Here is a 20897-nt window from a genome sequence, read left to right on the forward strand (position 1 = left end):
GAGACGCGCGCGGCGCCGAGGAGGAGGCGGCTGCAGCCCGGGAGAGGGAGAGGGAGCGGGAGAGGGACTGGGCGCGGGTGGTGGGAGGCGGGGGCCAGGGGGAGGTGCCGCCGCCGCCGCCCGCCCCTTTCCGCTGGGGAGAAGCTGCAGCAGCAGGAGCGGAGCCGGAGCCGCGCAGCCGCCGCCGCCGCCGGGGGATGTGGCCGGCGCCTGCCCCGAGCCGCGCCGCCTCCTGAGTTCTTGCCGCCGTCGCCGTTGTCGCCGCCGAGTCGTGCGGGGCCAGGCCGCGCCCTCCCCGGGCGCCCGCCGGCTCGCATGCCGAGGGGCTCCGGGGCGTAGCTGCGCGCCCGGCGCCGCCTCCGGGCTCCTCCGGCCCCGCCATGGGCTGCTGCAGCTCCGCCTCCGCCGCGCAGGTGAGGGGCTCCCGCCTCCCGGCCGCCCGCCCGGATGCCACCCCGCGCAGTGCCGTGCGCTTGCGGAGCCTTGCCTTCCGCGCCCCTGCGGTGCCCTGCGCGCCTCCGGTCCCCCCGCCGACCCCTGTGCCCGTGCGCGGCCCCCGCTGCCCTCCGCGCACCCTCCCCCGCTTTCGCACCTGAGCGGCCCGTCCCGCCCGCCTGCAGGTAGAGGCGCCCCGGGCGCCCGCTCTGCCCCAGGTGGGGTCCCCTTGCCTCGCCTCGGGGCCGGTCTGCCCGCTCCCTACCTCCGCTGAGCCAACCACCACCCACAGACTGTTTTCCGTGTCCCCTGAAGGTGCACCCCAGCTTGGGCTCTTCACCTCTCTTCCACCTTATTCCAGTTTCGGCTCCATTTAATAATCTCCCCCATTTCCCCTGGCCTGCGGTCCCCTCGGCCGCAATCAGGAGCTTCAGTGGGTCCCCGTGCTCTTCCAGGGCCCATTTCACAGATCCCACCCGTTCATTTTCCATCCCATCCCCCCTCTGTGCCTTGACCCCGGGCACCGCGGCCTCTCGGCACACCGAGGCCCCTGCGGGAGCGCGGGGACTGGCTTGGGAAAGAGATTGGGCACCTGGTGGGTGACGGGAGCGTTACGGAAACTCCCTCTTTGTTGCCAGTGTAACAGGAGGAAGAGGTGCCGAATTTAGTTTTTCTGTGGGCACTGGCTGGATGTTGTCGCTGAGGGCTGAGATGCAGAGATTTCTCCCAGCTGCCACCCTGCCCCCATTCCAAATTTCGCTAGCTGCCTTCTCTCTTTCCGATCACAGCCTTTTTAACCTGGGTGGAAATGTTTGGACAACTGTGTAAGGATCAGATGTAATAGAACTTGACTGCTGGCCACTAATAACTGAGAGGACCTGTTTGTAAATTACCTAATTTAGTGGATTAGTGAGTGTATTTACAAATACGATAAAAAGCAATCAGGAATACTGCATCAAACTGTCTGGTGGTGGTGTATGAAAATAGGCTCTGACAACGCCTGGGATGTTTCTCCACAGTTTCATTAGCGTAGAATTTAACAGTAGTCTTATTTGGGTTTTTTTTGGGGGGGGTATGCGCTTGCTTCTAGAAATAGAGGCTGGTTGGTTCTTGGCGAAGGAAAACGCTAGTTTTTGGGGAAAAATTCCTCTGGAGATGTAGCATCTGTGACACAGAAGTGTTTGCTGCTAAATGACTATATATAACTCAGTTTTAAATAACCTGCATCCTTGTTCTGAAAAAATCTGAGATCTGTCGCAGAAACGACTAGAACTGGAGACGAATGGAGGACATTTATGGCTTTTTGGGCATTCCTCCTGTTAATCCAGTTGGTAGGCTGACTGGTTGAGTTAGTTAAACCTTCCTATTCAGTTAGGATAGCAAAGAAAAACCATGTGGCTGTTGTTAAGGCAGGCTGGATCTGGGCTTCCGTATTAGCATAAGAGGTGTAGAAAAATACATACCTTTTAACCGGTTGGGGACTTAGAGGCAGGGGGTACATCTATTGATAGTTGGATGTTGTTCATCTGATATTTATTTAAATACAGTTTTCAGCAAAAAGGTGTCTTTCACATTGCCTTAATTTTTGGAATTGGGTTACTGTGCATGCTCATCTGGTGGTGAAATGCCTTTAAGACAGGAAAGTATTGATAGTTTATGGATGGCTTGTTCAGTGAACGAAAGATAATTTGGGAGGGATGGGTTCTGCACCAGAACTCCGTTTTGAACAGTTAGTGGGTCTTGTCTGCCTCCACGTTGTGGTGTTTTGGGAAGCTATCACATGCCTTCTCTTTTTTTTTCCTCCTCTCACAGCCACTGTTTGTTGCATGCCACGTTCTGTAGACAAGATTACTATCATGTACCTGAAAGGGTGCATTTTTCCCCCTGTGCATTTCTGTAACCAATCAGCAGTTGTCAACATGCTTTTGAGTTCAGCTTTAGGGACTTGAAGTGTTCAGTGGAGCATTGAGGCAGTTTTTATGTACAGGGGCTCATCATCTTTTTTTTTTTTTTTTTAAAGATTTTTTTTTTCATCAGTCTTCATTTCTGAAGTGTTCTCAATCTCCTGATGCTTTAACACTCAGCTCAGAAGCATCAGACATTTAGAATGTTCATGTGTGTTGTGTTGAAATAAAATAGGAGTACAATTTTAAATGTTCTCTAGATACAAAAGTGCACATTACTGAGCTAATCTTGGGGGTCATGAATGTATTTTCAGGCAGAATATGTATGCTTGATTCTGCTTTCTACTGGGTTGTGGGTTTCTTCCGTATAGAAACTGCTTCCCCCCTCAGCTTTCCATGTATGCCGTGGCTCTCTGTATCTTACAGAGTTGCTCAGCTGTGGACATTTGGCTATTTGGCTAGCAGGTCACTGAGTGTGAACCCCCAGCTTGGGTCTGGGTCTGAGTCATGTCATTTCTGTGGTTTGGTGATTCCTCCAGAGTATCCGCTTCTGAACTCACACCCCAACTTTGTTGAGTTAAACTTCACCTTCCTCTGCCACACTTACTCCTGTTGTGTCGATCACACCACTCACCTGTGAAATGGAGCAGGTTTTCTCCTTTGCTCCTGACACCCTGCTCAGCATGTGTGTTTCTTTTAGTTGGTGCAGTGGCTGTAGCATCTTAAAAGTCTTGCCCGCCAGCTCTCATGGTACCCTGCCTAGCCAGCCAAAACATGCTCAGCAGGATCACCAGGAACTTTGAAGCGAGACTTTATCAGTGTATGTAAAGTACATTTTACTTTTGGCCTAGAGTTGAGTGTTGAAGTATAATTTAGTTCCCTTCCTAGTCTCTTACTGTGTTACAGATGCTCATAAAAGAGTTTATGGTCTTCTGAACTTTGATCCTCTGGAGTCCAGATGCTATTTTCCCTTGTCTATATCTGGCTATCATAGTTTTTTTTTTTTCTCAAAGTAATTATTCTTCTTTAAGAATTAAATTTAAAATATATTCTTTGCTAGTATTTTACTGCCGAGGGAACAAATTATTTGCAAAATAACCTGTACAGTTTTAGATACATACATTTAAGAATAAGTGTCTAGTAACATGGATCTCACAGAACTCTTAGGGTGATTTTCTTTCCCTTAATTAGTAACCATTCTACATTGTTGGAAATTGCTCTAAACAAACCAGTATCTGACACCCTTTGTCTAAAAGTCTACTTGAAGGGAGCATCAAAGTAAGATGGTCTGGACTTTCTTTTTACAACACTTACCCTCCCTAAGACTCTTAAGATTTATCCCCACCTTTCCATAAGGCATTTCTTCTGCTATAACCTGCTATACATAATTTTTATTCTTGTAGTGTTAAACTTCAAAGTTCGCTTGTAAATCTTCAGATTTATTGAATGTTCTTTCCCATTGACAAACTCATGTAAATGAAGGTGGGTTGTGAAAGATTACTTTGCAAATTGCTGTCTGTCTTTGTCCTTAGTGGCTAGATCATTATTTCTCAGAGCAGTGCTTTGGAGACAGACGGTTTCTCAAGCCTCTGAGGTTTCGTGCCCTTCGTTCCAGCCTTAGAATTAGAAAGAGAAAAGGGGGAGTCGTTCCAGGTGAAGAGACCTCCCTTCATGGGGCTCATTTTAGAAGACTCTTGGGCACTGTCTTGTCCCAAGCCCTTCAAACTGAGGGTGAAATATTTAACTGCCATTTCTTAGCCTTGCTGTCTTTTTTGGAGCGTGACAGAAAAACCCAGTCAGTAGTATTTACTCATTATCTTTTGACTACCTTATAACACTTTTCTAATACTGTGTTCACACCTGCTTTGTTGAATTTGAAGTCAGGTGATAAAAATGAAATTGAAGGATTAGTGGAATCATTGAGAGAGACTAAATTGTTCAATTAAAAATGTGATCTGGGAAGTAAACCTCATTTAGAAGCATCAAAGGTCGTGTAAAAAAGATTCTAAGTCACACTGCATTGGTGGCCAAACCTGTAATCCAAACACCCGGAAGGCCGAGGCTGCTGGAAGTTCAGAGTCAGTGAGAATGTCCAGGTCAGTGAGGGCTACATAGCAAACCCTGGCCTCCAACAAACAAACCCCCAGTATGTTAACAAGTTAATCATAATTGGCTGGGAAATAGTATTGAAGTAGTATGCTGTTTTATCTATTTTCAGAGCCATGCTCATAGTAATTCAGGTTGATTTTACTTCTGTGTTCCAACTGAAGAAATTGAGACTTGGAGATTAGAAAAGGAGGCTGGAGTGACAGACAACACCCATTCACTGGTTGAAACCGCCTACCTCAGTTGCCTGCATCTGACTTGCCTGCTTCTGACTTGCCTGCTTTTTCAGTGTTCATATACATAGTTGCTAAATCTAAAGTTGCTGCACTCTTTTTTTTTTTTTTTTTTTTAGTCTGCAAAAAGGAAAGGTCAACTTTGTATCAAAGAATTTCCAAGTTAAATTTCATAGCACTTTGAGCCCCCTGCAGTTAGGCACTGGGAGGATCATTGTGTGATCAAGCAGGGCTTATACAGTGGGGATGCTCCAGAGGCAACATGGTCTAGCTATAGTTTCTGATGTGTTTGTGTTAGCATTGTCATTTAAGAATGCTACTGACAAGGACAGAGGTTTTGTTTTATTTTCGGCTTTTTGAGACAGGGCTGTTCTTGGACTCACTTTGTAGACCAGGCTGGCCTCAAACTCACAGTGATTTGCTTGCCTCTGCCTCCTGAGTGCTGGGATTAAAAGCATGCCTGGCCGGGAAGAGTACTGTCTATACAAGTCTGTTTTGCTGCTGGTAATTGGTTAATGCTCCCCTCCCTGTGCTCCCTCCTCATTAGTACCCAGGAAGAAGGAAGTCCTCAGGGTGTATAGGTTTGGACTGCATTTTGTAGACTGTAAGAGACACAAGACATAAAGCAGCATTACCATCTTCCTATTTTGTTGATCCAAATTGCAACATGAAGTTGTCAGGTCAGAGAGCTAGGCTATGGGGTAGCTGGCACCCTTAATTCTCAATATCTTAATTCTTAATTCTTCTCAACCTTAACTATACATTAGAGTCACTGGCAAAGTTTAAAAATGCCAGTGCCTGGGGCTTGCTCCTGGAGGTTCTGGTTTAACTGGTTCAGCGGTACTGCCCGGCGCCAACATTTTGAAGAGACCCACTGGTGGTTGAGAGTATCACCCCAGTCTAGGCGGTTTCATCTCCAGTGGTTTCCACTACAGTCGGTGAGGACCGTTCCCAGACTGAATTGCTGAGTTGAAACAAGCCCCCTCTGACCTGTTACTAGCAACTGATTGACACCGGAACATCATGGAGATACTCAACTCGCACCCCTAAGCTCAAATCAGACCCCAAATCTATCCTCATCCCATGTCCCTGTATATCTGGCTCATTGAGTGATGTCAGTAGCCGTGGAGCTAGGAAGCCTGGGTCCGGAAGGGAAACAGACTATCTTCTGTTCTTCCAAGCCCATCACTGTTTCTTGCCTTCTTGGAGCACTGCCAGCCTCTTAGCTAAGCGTCATCTCCAGCCAGTACCTTGTGTCCTTTCAGGCCTCCATCTCATCTTTCTCCCTGTTGCAGCCTTAATGGTCTTTGAAAAGTCTAAACTGATTGGCTGTGTTCCTCCCCCACTTAAAATCATTTAGTCTTCTTGATTTCTCTGGGGACAAAGACTAGATTCTCCTAGCATCAACAAGATGGACTGGTGCACTCTGTGCCTCCTTTCTAGCCTCATTTACTTCGGTGTTTCAGCCTCACGGCTCAGGCAGTGCCTAAGCGCTCACATGTGGAGAAGGCCCCTTGCTCTTCCCTCTATGTGGTCTTTGACTAGTACCCTCAGTTGCATCCTAAAATTAACTTGTTGGAAGACTTTTCTGAACCTTCAGACTAGGTCATGTCTCCTTATTAAACTCACCGTTGCCTGGATTTCCCCCCCTTTGAGCACGTAATAGCAGTAATCATATAATTATAGTCACTGTTGGTGTCTAGACTGTGAGTTTGCCTACCATAGCCTATGGATGGAGTCTGACCTGCCAGCCTGTGTTTATATGGCTGGCAAGCAGAGAATGGTATAGACAACAAGTCTTTAGCAAGGAAGGAAAGCTCATATTGCCTGAATAAGTATAATAAAATACACTGAAAATTGCCGCTGCCTTAAAAAAAACCCATCATTTTGTTTGTTTGTTTGATGAAACAATCAAGACAGGTATGGCTGAGACAAATAGAAAGAGAAGAATATTGTCTCATGAGAAGTATATGAAGTTTGGGCGTCCTTGTTCCAAAATGTTTTGTTGTGACACAGCCATGCTCCCTGACTGCAGCTGCTTCTTTGTTTGGTGGCAGAGGAGGAGGGAGTACTCTGGAGACCTGCGCAGGTACCAGTGTCACCGCTGGGTCCTTAGCATGGACCATTGGCGCCCTTGTTCTGTCCTGGGCTGATGAAGAGATGTTCTCTTCTGCTCTGTGTGTTCCTGCTGGGCTCTGCTTGGCTGGCGCTGATTCGTGGAGGTGCTCGGGAAGTGTTTGAACAAACTAAACATGCGTTCTTCATACCAGTGAGTGGAGGTAAGCTACTTTGCCAACTCTACTCTAAAATTTAATATGGACTTTCTCATTTTATTTTTTATTAGGGTTTCTCTGTGTTGTGCTAGACTCGCTTTGTAGACCAGGCTGGCCTTGAACTCACAGAGATCCGCCTGTCTTCTTCCCCAGGTACTTGGGATCACAGTCTTGTGTCACTGCACTCAGCTGGATTTTTTTCTTAACAACAGATTCTTTAGAGGAAGTCCCAACAGATTTCAGCTGTACCTGTAGACAGCCTGTGGTGAACTCTGAACTCTGTGGCTCTTGGCTGTTTTTAACCATAACTTCTTCCTTTTTACCATTTTTTGTTAAGATTCTTTGAAGTAGAGGATGCTTTTTTTTTTTTTTTTTTAAAGCAGAGTGGCATATTTCAGTATAGTTTTGATTATACTTAATCAGAAAATGTCAACTTTTCTTTCCTTGCTATAGACTTATTGTTACTTTCATAGTATTTTCAGTATAGTTTATATTAAGACTTTTGATAAACTCTTGGAGTTTATTTATTTACCAAAACCACATTGTTACACCTTTTAGGTGCTCATCACCACCAGACTTTTATTTAGTAGTGAAATACATTTTAAATTTAATTTAATTTAAAAATATTTTTTAGTCAGGGTTTTCTCTGTGTAGACATGAGACCAAGCTGGCCATAAACTCACAGAGATCTGATTGCCTATGCCTTGTGAGTGCTGGGATTAAAGGTGTGTGTCACCACTGCCCTGCTTAGTAGTGAAATTCTTAACAATAATATTATTTTGTTTTTGTTTAAACATTTTTTAAAGCAATAATATTATAATATGTATATGTATTCATGTTTGTGTGAGTACACATGCATGTGTAGATGTGAGTGAAGGCCAGTGGACAGTCTCTGGCATTCTTCCTCGAGCTGTCTGCCTTTGGGTCTAACACAGTCTCTTACTAGCCTGGCACTCCCTAACTGGGAAAGGCCAGTTGTTGAGCCAGCCCATGACATTAGCTTCTCTGTCTTGTGGGTATACTGCCACACTTGGCTTTTCCACTTGGACGTTAGCGGTTGAACTCAGCTCTTCATGCTGACAAGGCAAGCATTTTACTGACTGAGCTATCTCCCCACTCCGTATTCTTATTTTTAAGGGTGCGGGACAGCTAAAGAATGTTAGGCACAAATGTTATTCCTGGATACATTTGTATAATGTCAAGGAAAGAAAATAACAAGAGGGCTGGAACATTGAAAAGAGGTGGCTGCTTCTAGATGCATAAGCAGCAGTGCTGGCATTGCTTGCTTTATATTGTAGTACTGTGGTAGCATGAACAAGGTTCTTCACTGTAAGTCACTTGGGATGCTGCCACCAGAAGAAGTAAGTAGCAGTAGCAAATCATCCTCAAATCCAAATGCTGGAAACATTAAATAAAATTTATTTTTTCCTGTTCAGTCCCTGAGTTGGGGTGGGGCTCCCAGTTAGTTTGTTCAGTGACTCCATGATGACTCATAAAAGGAAGTAGCTACTCTCTCCTCTCCTCTCCTTTCCTTCTCTTCCCTCTCCTTGGTGTCTCTCTCCCCTCTCTCTCCCTTTCTCCCCCTCTCCTCCCTGGCTTCCTCCCTCCCTGGCTCCCTCCCTCCCTGGTTCTCTCCCCCCTCCCTCTCTCCCTCCTTCCCTCCCTCTCCCACTTGTAGTTCAGGCTGGCTTTAGACTCCTCTTTGCCTCAGCCTTCTGAGTCCTGGGATTACTGGTCCAAGCAACCATACCATGCTCTCTCTTCTACAGTCTTAAGGGAGGTAGCCTTTTCTCACTCACCACTCCTGCTCTGGAGATGGCTGTGGCTTTCCCAATGGACTTTTCTAACAATCTGTACTACTTTTCTTTGAATGGAGATTAGGGAAGAGTACAGTCCTCATGCCTAATAGTGTCTAGCAGGGTGAAAACAAAGACCCAGTAGTTGGTCCAGTCTTTAGCCTATGTGTTTCAGGATAGCTGTGAATGGGGCCCAACACAAATGTATTCTGAGATTTGTAATTTTTAATTAAAAAAATGATTTTGAAGTTCTACAGTGTGAGTAGGTGGCAACAACATGTTGCAGTGTTAGGAGGTTGCACATACAGAGTGGACTGACCATAATTTCTCTCTAAGTCAGGTAGGACAGACAAGTGGGAGGGCCCAGTGGTGGTGGGATGGCTGGGTATGGACTAGGAGCTTTAGAGGCTAGGAGCTAGTAACTGCCATTTTCTTCTGTCTGTGAAATCAAACTTGAATAGTGTAGCCTAACACTTTCATGTGTCTCCAGTATAAACCTTTTGCAGACCTAGTTTCCAGCCACACACACAGTGATCTTCACCCCTGTCACCCAGGGCTGTAGCCTCTGCTACAGTGCCCTTTTTCTCTCCTTAGCCACGCCCACCGCCCCTTTCTTTGACTAACAAAAGGACAGCTTCAGTAAAGAACTCCTGAGATTGGAGTGTGGCTAAGTAGTTAATTAACATTCCTCTAAAAGTGGCCCCAGGAGAGCTGGAGAGCCTTGTCCATTCTAGCCCTGTCCCTCTTCTTCCTACTCTTCCAGATTCTTTCATCTGATAATGCTGCCTCCTCATCCTCTTCTTCTTTTTTGGGGGGTTGGTTTTTTGTTTTTTGTTTTGTTTTTTGAGTCAGGGGTTCTCTCTGTGTAGCCCTGGCTGTCCTGGACTTGCTTTGTAGAACCTGCTGGCCTTAAACTCACAGCAATCCACTTGCCTCTGCCTCCTGAGGGCTGGGATTAAAGGCGTGCGCCACCACGCCTGACCCTGCTAAAGTTTCTTATCTCTGTCTGATTTGGATTAATTTTTCCTCTTTAACTCTCCTCAAAAACTTCATTTTCTTTTGTTTCTTCCTTCCACCATGCTTAATTTCAGGGATTTTTTTTTTAAAATAAAAGCAATGAAAATGAAGACTCATATTATTTAGAATATCGCTGATAGAAAGTGGTCTCTTCATGCCAAATATAGCTCTGTAATAAATAGAATTTTGGAAATGGAAGTAAACAGCTAACGTGTAGAAATGTTCAATTTTGTTACCACTCAGGCTGAAGGAGGAGCACCCCTTCATGCCAGTGACCTTGATATAAGTTAACAGAATAATATTAATTGCCTCTGTGGTTTTGACTCAAATAGACTTTATTGATTTGCTGAATAAATTGGAGTAACCCTCTTGGGTACTTCTTGACAACCTACACTGAAAGCCATTTAAGAAAGTTGTTGAACTCCTCTAGTAATCCAAAGTATTGCCATATGGTGTGCAGGAGTACTTCTGTGATGGCATTTTTGCTTGTTTTATTTATTTACTGTGGGTGGGTATACATATGTAGAGGTCACTCCTCCTACCGTGTGGGTTTCTGGGAGTGAAGTCAGGTGTCAGGCTTGGTGGCAGGGGCCTTTATCTGCTGAGCTGTCTTATGTGTTCTGTTGTTTTATTTATAACAGCAAAGGAGTTTAGGTTTAGCTATTATATTTCAGATTAAGAGAACCTTTTCCTTTTGAAAATACAGAATCCATTTGCATTCAGCGTATTGGACTTAGTCACCGCCAACCAAACCCTCCCTTACTGGGCAAGTGGCAGTTGGCCTGCTTCAGAGGCTTCCTTCCTCTGAGAACCGGAGGGTGGAGCACCATTATGTACTGACCGGAAGGAGTGGATTTCAGTCGCAACACCAGCTCATTTATTTGGGCTGACTTCCTCGGTCATTGGTGCCTTAGTTTCACCAGAAGAAAATGGAAACAAGAGTAACTTCATGGGCCTATATCAAACAAATGATAAAAAATATCCCAGAAGTTTCCATAGTAATGTAAACTCACGCTCATGCTCCCATTAGAAAGGCAGTCTCAGATTCGAACTTTGGAATCTGGACCCTGCATCTGAAAATATTCCCATGTTGGAAGGATGAATGCTTGGAGTAAAATAGGTAGTAACAGGCAGAGGCCATGCTGGTGCTTCGGGGCTTAGGAGTGAGGAAGCAGGGCTGGGACATGGCCTTCCTGAGCCCCACTGGCCAGGGTTTAGAGAGTGAGAGGTCAGAGAAGTGTTTGAAAGGATCGCTTGGTCCAGTGCGTGGAGAGACGTGAGCTGCTGTGAGTCAGTACGGTCAGGAGACCTGCCTGGGGAGGTGAGAAGAGATGTCAGGGGAGGTGTTCACGTGTGGGTGGATGGGAAATGGTCAGCCACGGGGTATTGACAGAAGACCTGTGTCATCGTGGATGTGAGCTTATTGGGGAGGCCACAAAGGAAACAGAAGAGACTTTGTAGAAGTGAAGTAAGACAGGCTTTCCTGCCTGAATGTGGACACGGAGGAAGGTAAGGCAGAGGGACAGGACAGGTTTTGAACGGCATGCAGAATTCCTGTGCAGTGGGATAGGGCTGCTGTGATTGAGACTTGATGGGGCTAGTAAGCGGGGAGAGGAAGGAGAATTGAATTTTATATGGGCTTAGTAGAAGTGATGCTGTTCTTGGTGCCTCCAGCTAGTGCAACTCTTAGTCAACTGAAGAGTGCAGATGGTTTTGGAACGCACTTTATATCACAAACAGGGAGGAGCTTCAAGCGTGGGTCATTGCCAAGGGGCAAGGGAAGGCACTGTAGAAGTGACTTGGAGGAAAGGTTCAGTTTGGGTAATGTTTTGGGAGATATGGATGATGATGAGGAAGGCACAGAGCCAGGGGCAGCTCCCCTTTGCCAGGAACATGAGACAACAGCTTGCTTACATCTTGATGGATCCAGAAGTAGAGATCTCAGTCCAGAAGCAAGGCCATCCATAACCCTCAAAGTCCACCCTCAATGGCTCTTCCTCACTGACCAGTCTCTGCCAGACAGGCTCCACAGCCTTTTGAAGTAACAGCACTCAGTGTGGACTAGGTATTTAGACCCACTAGCCTGAACTACACTGTAATAGGCACTAAATTGGAGCAGGCAAGTATGCAGTGAGCACAGTTAACTGAGCAGGTGACTATGCAGATGGCCAATTACGTCTGGGTGTTGTGTGGAGGGCCTGGGTCCCATATTTCCTACTGTGTTCTCAGATCTGAGTTAGCTCTAATTTATAGGTGAAACAGGCTAAAAAAAAAAAAAAAAAAAAAAAAAAAAAGTTGGTTAGCCAGCTCAGTGCCACCCAGTAGTGTAGAAGCAAGTTAGTTCTGAGGGCATTTCGTGTTGCTGGTTCACTTTATCCCCTGCTTTTTATTAAGAACTACTACATAAGCATGGTGGTTAAGATGGTTGCACCTTAGATACCTCGTTTTTTTGTTATGCGAGCTGAGATTATGTGTGCTATGTATTCTTTTTAAAGTTGGGGTGGGGGCACTGAGAGCAGGGAGGAGTACTGTGTGAGTAGTACCCTGAAACCCACATGGTGCAGGGAGAGGAAGGACTCCTGTTGACTGTCTTCTTTCTGGCCTCCAATCATGTGCTATGGCATGCGGCCCCCCCCAATAAATTTAAATTATATTAAATCTATTAACCTAAAAAAGTGTATGCTGGTTAGTGTATAAAAACTCAGAGCAGGGTCAGCGTAAGTGCTTCTTATAAAACTTGAGACACAGTAGCTGTATTTTCTTCCCGAGCCTGTATTTTCCTCTGAGAACTTAGGTCAGAGAAGGTTAGCATAGAAGTAGGTTTGTTATTGTGACTGTGGTGATCTTGTCTCTCCCCCCCCCACCCCCCACCACCCCCAGAACTCACTGGTTCTTTATCTACAGCTTATGTATATTTTTTGCCTTTTTGGTTTGCTGTGCTTTGAGACAGTAGCCAATGGCCAATCAGATCTTTGTTAGGGAGATTTGGAAACAGTAGTTTAAGAAGACACTTCATTTTAAAAGTGAGTGTGCTCATGAGTTGGTGTGGCACTATAAACCTTTTAAACACAAAGTTTAATTTGACGGAGTAAACCATGAACAAGTGGAAACATTTGTTTCTCTTGAGTTGCTAGCAAGCGACAGTGCGCTGCTGCTACTAACCATTTGCTCTTGCGCGGTAGGGGTTGTTCATGTTCTGTCTGTTTCACTCAGAGTTAAAAAATTACTTCTGCAAGAATACCTTGATCACTCCCTGAAGCATGCGCTCCTGAGACGTGGAGGTGTCTGCAATCAGAAAAGTTGAGAACTCTGTGCCATCGCTGCCTTCTCTGTACCCCACCTTGAGAATTCATAGTACATGTTATCACACCTTGCCCTCACCCGCACAGGGAGGAGAGAATTTGCTTTCCTGGCCTGCACTGGACTTATCCATCCTGTGAATATCTTTCTATTGACATCATCCATCCTGTATCTTTCCTGTTACTTAAGGAAACGTTAAGCATTAGGAAGGTTGGTAACTGCTGTTTTAGAGGGTCAGTTACTATGGCCCAGAGGGCAAAGCTGAACAGGGCGACTCTCATCATCGCAGGCCGGGAAGCAGAGAGGGGAATGCAAGTCCTTAGCCAGCTTTCCCCTGCTCAGAGTGTATTCCATGTGGGCCCCGCCCATGGGACGTACTACCCATGTCCAGGCTGGGTCTTTTCAGCTAATCTTCTCTGCAGACGCACAGACACACACACACAGGTGTGCCTTCTTACCAAACTCCCAGGTGACTCTGAACAAGTTGGCGATGAAGTCTAGCTGTCACAGCAAGGAAATGAGGGACAGGCAAGTGGGCTACAAAAGAAACTTTACAGACCTCAGCATCTAAACTGCTGGGGGACCATCTAGGCCACTGGTTCTCAATCTCCTAAACCTGCGACCCTTTAATACAGTTCCTCATGTTGTTGTGACCCCCCTACCCCCCCAGCCATAAAATTATCATCATTGCTACTTCATAACTGTAGTCTTGCTACTGATACAAATCATAATGTAAATATCTGTGTTTTCCGATGGTCTTAGCCAACTGCTGTAAAAGGGGTCACTCGACCCTCTGTCACAGCCAACAGATTGAGAACCACTGGGCTAAGCAAGAGCAAGAGGGGGAACAGCTGTCTGTCTTTGGGGTTTTCTTATTCTTTCCTTTGGCTTTGCAGTTACATTTACCACTTAGCACTGCAGACCCTACCTGGATGGCCCCACTGATCAGAGCTCTCTCATTTGATAACGAGTGGAGGGCAGGCTTGATGCTGGACAGAGCCAAGGCAGTAATGATTCCAGGGTATGAGGAGGGAGGTGGGGGCATTTGAAGACTAAATCCTTAGTTGGTGATGCTAATGATACTTATCAAGACTCATATTAAATATAGTTTGTCAGTTGAGGAAAATGGAATGGAATCTGAAAATTAAAACAAAACAAGGAACTCTTCGTGAAGGTGTTAATTATATCCAGCCAATCTTGGGGAGGGGCGGAAAATCATAGAGCTCCCCGGACCTTATCAGAGCCTAAGTACGGCAGTGCATTGGTTCATGCCATACATTTGTAAGAATGTGTTCGCCTTCCTTCCTGTCCCCATCAGCACAGCCTTGTTACTGGCCCAGAAGAATATGGTGGAAGCGAGCCGCGGTCTCAGTGCCTGTCCTGGATAGTCCAGGAGGACAGGAGGAGAGATACAGATCTGAAGCGTCACCAGCAGGGTGTACAGCAGGAGAGTTGCAAAAATGACTTGTCTCTGATATTGTGGAAGAGAAAAAGTCAAAGGATCCAAAGTACCATAAAACAAAAAGGAGCATATCAGCTGGCCACTTGTGTCGGCTCTGTTGAACAGTCACGTGTGCTCCTTGGAGGGTTTAACAAAAAATTAAGACTTCCTCTGAAAGTAGACAGTGTTGTATCCATGCGACTTTATGCTGGCCCTGATTCTGTTGAACCCATTAGCCAGGTAGAATGAAAAACTACAGCCTACAGGTGTACTAGAGTTGTATACGTGTATAGATGTATGGAAATTGAAAAAAAAATCCTTAGAATATCTCAGTGCAGGTAACCATTCCTGAATATCCTAAAAGACACAGCAGAGGGAGGCGGGGCCCTTGTCATTGTGCCTGAGACGAATCTCTTAATATAATCAAGAATCATTCTGGAGGGCTGGGCAGTGGTGGTGCATGCCTTTAATCCCAGGACTCAGGAGGCAGAGGCAGAGGCAGGCTGATCGCTGTGAGTTGGAGGCCAGCCTGGTCTACAGAGTGAGTCTAGGATAGCCAAGGCCATACAGGGAAACCCTGTCTTGGAAAAAAAAAAGGAAAAAAGAATCATTCTGGGGTGTGTGTGTGTGTGTGTGTGTGTGTGTGTGTGTGTGTGTGTGTGTGTGTGTGTAACAGGATGGAAAGGAAGGGATGCATGACACACTGTCTCAAAAAAGGGGGTAGATTTTTTTGTTGTAGTTGTTGGCTAGTCTAGCCACCTTCGCTGTTTTTATCCTTTTGACTGAATCACACTCAGCTCTCTGTCTTGTCACAACCAAGAGCTCAGCTGCTGAGGGCTTGGTCCGTACGTCTCTCATGCTTACTGGGTGTAGCACCTGCTTAAGGACCCCGAGCTGTGGACCCACAGCATCCAGGGGCCCAGCTCTCCATGTTGTTTCTTACACCGGGAGACTACCTTGTTTATCCTCTAGCTGCTTCCACTCAGACATGGCTTCCTCTTCCGCTTGTGTTCATACCTTGCCCGCTTGCATGGATATGTTAGGTGATTTATAATCAAACTAAATATTTTTAAGACTTGGGGGAGAAATCAAGAGCGAGTCGTTGGTAGGTGTAAATGGGAGCGGAGGTGTATGTGGTGCCCAGGCTTCACCCATGACAGTTTCTAGCCCTGCCTAGGCTTCGTTGTCACGTGGAATCTGTCTACACAAGTCAACAATGGCTGGGGCTAACCCAGTTAGCACTAGGTAGCCATGAATTTTGTATCTGTCTACTAAGTGAATTTAGCTCAGGCTCCGCGTAGCCTCGCCCAGCAACTGAGAACTGGGTGCTTCATGTCTCAGCAGCCAGATCTTTTCCCTGTTATTAGAAACTTTTGTTTCATGTTTAGGCTTATATCCTTGGAACTTTATTGTTGAGTTTGTCACATAGAATGACAAACTGAAACCCGCCTTTAATGTTTTCCAAGTTTTGTATGTATGTCTCTTTGTGTTTTATTTATTTATTTATTTATTTATTTATTTATTTTTGGTTTTTTGAGACAGGGTTTCTCTGTGTAGCCCTGACTGTCCTGGACTCGCTTTGTAGACCAGGCTGGCCTTCAGCTCATAGTTATCTGCCTGCCTCTGCCTCCCAGAGTGCTGGGATTCCAGGTGTGTGCCACCACGCCTCGCTGTCTCTTTGTATTTTAAATGTAAAACCTGTCATAGAGACCGAACGCTAGCACATGCTGAATCTAGAACCCCTACCCATATGTAGTAGACGTGCAGCTTGGTCATCAGGTGGGTCCCCTAAGAATGGGAGTAGAGGCTGTTTCTGACTCTGTGGTCTGCCTTTGGATCCCTTTCCCATAGCTGGTTTGCCATGTCTGGCCTCTGTAGGAAGGCGTACACTTAGTCCTCTGTGACTTGAAGTGCTGGGATGAGTTGGTAACCCTTGGAGGCCTCCCCTTCTCTGAGAAGAGGAGGGGGGAAAGGGTAGGTGGACATGAGGGTGTGGCTGGAAGGAGAGAAGGGAGGGGCCTGGGATCAGATTGTAAAGTGATTAAATAAATAAATGGGTGAAAAAAACCTGTCATAAAAAATGTCTTGCGCAGGGCATGGTGGTGCATACCTTTAATCGCAGTACTCAGGAGACAGAGGCAGGCGGATCGCTGTGAGTTCGAGGCCAGCCTGGTATACAAAGCGAGTCTAGGACAGCCAAGACTACACAGAAAAACCCTGTCTCGAAAAACCAAAAAAAAAAATATATATATATATATATATATATATATATATATAAGTAAAATTTAGTATATATATTATGTATATCTATAAAAGCTGCATGTGCACATACTTTAAAGCATTAAACATTTCTAGTGCTTATCATTAATTTTTAATACTTTATAATTTTTAATTATGTGCATCTATGTTTTCCTAGGAGTAGGCATCTGTATGTGAGGCCAGATGCATCAGAGCACCCTGAAGCTGGAGTTACAGGCAGTTGTGAGCCACCTGATGTGGGTGCTGGGAACAGAACTCAGGTCCTCTGCAAGACCTGTATGTGCCCTTGAATGCTAAGCCATCTCTCTGAGTGCTTGTCATTTAAAACAAGAAAAGTGTCCTGCCTTCCTCCATCTTCTGCTGCCCTGAGGCCATTCTCAGTCTTTGGGGTCAGCTCCTTCTCTTTTCTCTATCTTTAGTATGCTTGTACACCGGCCCCTCATCCTTTAGTTCTCAGCATCAGTTTCCACCCCGGAAGATGAAGGTTGAGCTCTTCCAACCCTTTCCTGTGGGTACCATGGTTCTGCTGTGGAACTTTATGACTTTGGATTAATGTTCTGTCCTTACATCATGATTAAGTAAATGCTCTCAGCTGAATCATGGAGTATTTTATGGTTTGTTGACCTTGAGGGTAAAAGCTGTCTTGTTTTGCTGTTTGCTTGGGTTTCTTTGCACTTATGACTAATTGGTTTCTCAGTATTCACCTAGTTGACTGACCCTGCATTGTGTAGGCTCTGGTTTTAAGGCTCTTTATGTTTGTTTGTTTTTGAGACAGAGTTTCTCTGTATAGCCTTGGTGGGCTCACTTTTGTAGACCAGGCTGGCCTCAAACTCACAGAGATCTGCCGTCTCTGCCTCCTGGGTGCTGGAATTAAAGGCCTGCGCCACCATACCTGGCTTTTTTTTTTTTTTTTAAATTGGTTTACATTTCCATGATTAGAGTGATAAATTGAAAAAAGTTCAAGTCACTCACTATTGTTTCTGGGTCTGCCTGTGCAATAATATTAGCATTTGGTGTATATGTACTTAAAATCATTCACTGTATAATCTAGCCTGGCCTTGAACTCACAATCCTAGCCAACCTCTAGAAGAGCTGGGATTATAAGCATGCAGCACCATGCCTGTATGGGCTGTTCCCTCTGTTGCTATGTGGCCTTGGTCTCTTCTGGCTACGTCAGTGTTTTGCATTGATGTAGGAAGATTCCTCTTGCCTGGGTTATGATTTCCTATTCATATCCCCCCACCCACTGTGTGTGTGTGTGTGTGTGTGTGTGTGTGTGTGTGTGTGTGTGTGTGTCTGTCTGTGTGTTTGAAAGTAAGGTGAATTTCTTGGAAAGGGTAATTAGTTGGATCTTGGTTCCTTTTGTTGTTGTTTTATTTTTCAAGACGGTTTCTCTGTGTAGCCTTGGCTGTCCTGGACTCACTTTGTAGACCAGACTGGCCTCAAACTCACATCTTCGGCCTTCCTCTGCTCCTGAGTGCTGGGATTAAAGGCGTGCGCTACCACAGCCTTCTTGGGTCTTGGTTCTTAATTTATTTAGCCTGAATGTGTCTTTTTTTTTTTTTTTTTTTTTTTTTTTTTTTGATTTTTCTGAGACAGGGTTTCTCTGTGTAGCCTTGGCTGTCCTAGCGTCACTTTGTAGACCAGACGTCCTCAAACTCACAGTGATCTGCCTGCCTCTGCTTCCCCAGTGCTGGGATTAAAGGCGTGTGCCACCACACTCTGAATGTATCTTAATTGGAAAGTTATGACTGTTTATATTTAGAGCTATTATCGACAGACATGTAATAATTTGTCCCTTATTTATCTTAAAGGTTTGTTGATTACTGAGTTGATTATATTGGACTCTCTTATTTCTTATTTGTTTATCTATTCTTTTACTTGGATTTATTCTTAGGCAGCAAAATTTGCAATAACGTACTTTTTTCTTAAAGTTTTTTTGACACAGGGTTTCTCTCTTTTTTAAGCTACTTCGTGTGTGTGTGTGTGTGTGTGTGTGTGTGTGTGTGTGTGTGTGCATGTGTGCGTGTGTGCGTGTGTACCACATTCATGCAGTTGCCTTCAGATTTCCTGGAGCTGGAGTTATGGTGGCTGTGAGCTGTCTGATGTCAGTGCTGAGAACCGAACCCAGGTTCTCTGCAAGAGTGGTAAATAAGTGCTCTTAACTGCTGACTAGGGCTCCAGCTCCTGTTTTCATTCTTATATGTTGCTAATGTTTGAATAAAATTCTAGGTTGGGAGTCATTTTCTTAGATTAAATAGTAGGTATGCTTTGGGGCACTCCAGCACACACGTGCAACACTCCTGCGCTGCTCTGTGTTCTGGCCTTCCAGCATTTTATGTATTATTTCATTTTCAGAAGCTAAGGAACCAAGATTACTTAGTAAACAAACAGGCTGGGATTATAGTTCACATTTTTGTTATTTTTTTAGAGCAGTGAGTTCCACTTAAGATTGATGAATGGCCTACTGGCTAATTGGAAAAAAAAATTGTCAAATGGGCCCTCCCCATCTGCTCAGAGAGGAAAGCAAATGCAGAGCCTCGAGTTCCTTGTAATCCACGCCTGTGTTAGTTTCAACACAGTTAAATGTGGACTGTGGGGATGAATGGGCTTCGTGTTGCTCTTGCCAATTAATGCATGTGAGCTGCGTTGTTCCTTTTTTGGTTTTCTAGATCTAATTGAACAGGTGCCCGATGGTTTGGAAAAAGAATCTATATGCAAACTACATTTCTGGGCTCATATGCCCTTTCATAGTAGATGATTTGTGTGAAATTGTGTCTGAGTGATACATTGATTTAAGCAGGAATCTCAAAAAGCTTGGAGTCCATGGCCTGGCTCTTGACCTGCCAGCACAGAGTTTGATAGTTACCCCATTGTATGTGTCCCGATAGTCCGCTTACCACTTTGGGTAGTTGCTCCACAATTACTGTTTGTTTGTTTGTTTGTTGTTTTCTTCAGGCACATGTAGCTATTTTTGTTGATGTTGTGAGAAATAATAATACTAAGTTATTTTTTTTCTGGCTTTGAAAGTTCCCTAGGGATCAGTGATTCTAAGTTTTATGGAACCTTCAGTCCTCTGGTGTCCTGCTTTTTATCCACAGACAGCTACATAATCACATGACAATGGCTAGTTCTCAAAGTCATTACTTCTCTCTCTGTGTCTGGCTATATGTCACCACACTGAAAGCTACGCTGGAGTAGGAACGCCAACAGTGGTTTAAGAATAGTCACGCAGTGCTTCAGGAAACTCTTCATCCCTCCCCAGAGACAGCACAAGCTTCCACCTTCTACTTCTTTTTTGTTTAGCAGTTTATCTTTTCTTTCAAAATTGTATTTAAAATTCCCACCAGATGTCCTCATTTTACTCATCTGGCCTTTTTTTTCTTTTTGGAGCAGCATCTGCTCCTGCCCTCACTGCTTTTAATTATGTGATGTCCTTATTTAGACGTAATTTCTTCATTCTAGCCAAACAGCCTTCTGATGAGTCAGCTCATTTCCTTTCCTCTCAGGAAACTTTTATCTGTAGTCTATACTGATCATAAAACAGTTTCCCATGCCTAGAATTTAATAATATACAGTTTTGTTCTGTATGGCATGCTTGAATGCACTTTGTGTGCCCCCTCCCCCCATCCCCATAGTAGACACAGCAGTACAACGTCTCCATACGTAGCGAGTGTCTCCCTTGCTGTGTGCGGTGCTGTGTGTTTTGTGTGTGTTATTGCCCCTTGTACAAGTGGTGCAGGTAAGGAGATGAAGGCACACACAGGCTAAAGTTGTCCTCAGCTAGCCTCTCTGTAGCAGAGCTAGGACTGACTAGCAGGTTTGCCAAGCTTCAAACTATGCGCTTTGCACCCTGCCTTGATATGTGCCCAGCCTCTCTGCGTGTCTACTTCAGATGTCTTCCTAACAACCGGGAGAATTAAGAATCAGTTTGTTTTTCACTGACTACAAGGTCTTTGCTGAGAGATAATTCACTCGCTGCCTGTCAGTCCACAAGGCATCATCATAGGTCCAGCTGTGTACGCCAGGGACTTAGCTGTTCTTGTCCTTAAATCGCCCGAACATAAAAGTAACACAGATGCATATATTTGTCACTTTATGTCAGGGAGAATGAAGTAGGATCAACAGAAGGA

At 45.1% G+C, this 20897-nt stretch overlaps 1 protein-coding gene across 1 annotated transcript in view; it reads left to right on the plus strand.

Moving 5' to 3' along the window:
- The first annotated feature begins 308 nt into the window (after positions 1-308).
- The window catches only part of Slc44a1 (solute carrier family 44 member 1), a 124899-nt gene continuing 104310 nt past the window's right edge, over positions 309-20897 (plus strand). The window contains exon 1 of the mRNA XM_051162090.1: positions 309-413. Within this exon, the coding sequence (XP_051018047.1) occupies positions 381-413 (33 nt within the window). The 5' untranslated portion in view covers positions 309-380. The remainder of the gene's footprint in view (positions 414-20897) is intronic.

The sequence above is a fragment of the Acomys russatus genome, chromosome 2, assembly GCF_903995435.1.
Source record: "Acomys russatus chromosome 2, mAcoRus1.1, whole genome shotgun sequence".
Classification (NCBI taxonomy): domain Eukaryota; kingdom Metazoa; phylum Chordata; class Mammalia; order Rodentia; family Muridae; genus Acomys; species Acomys russatus.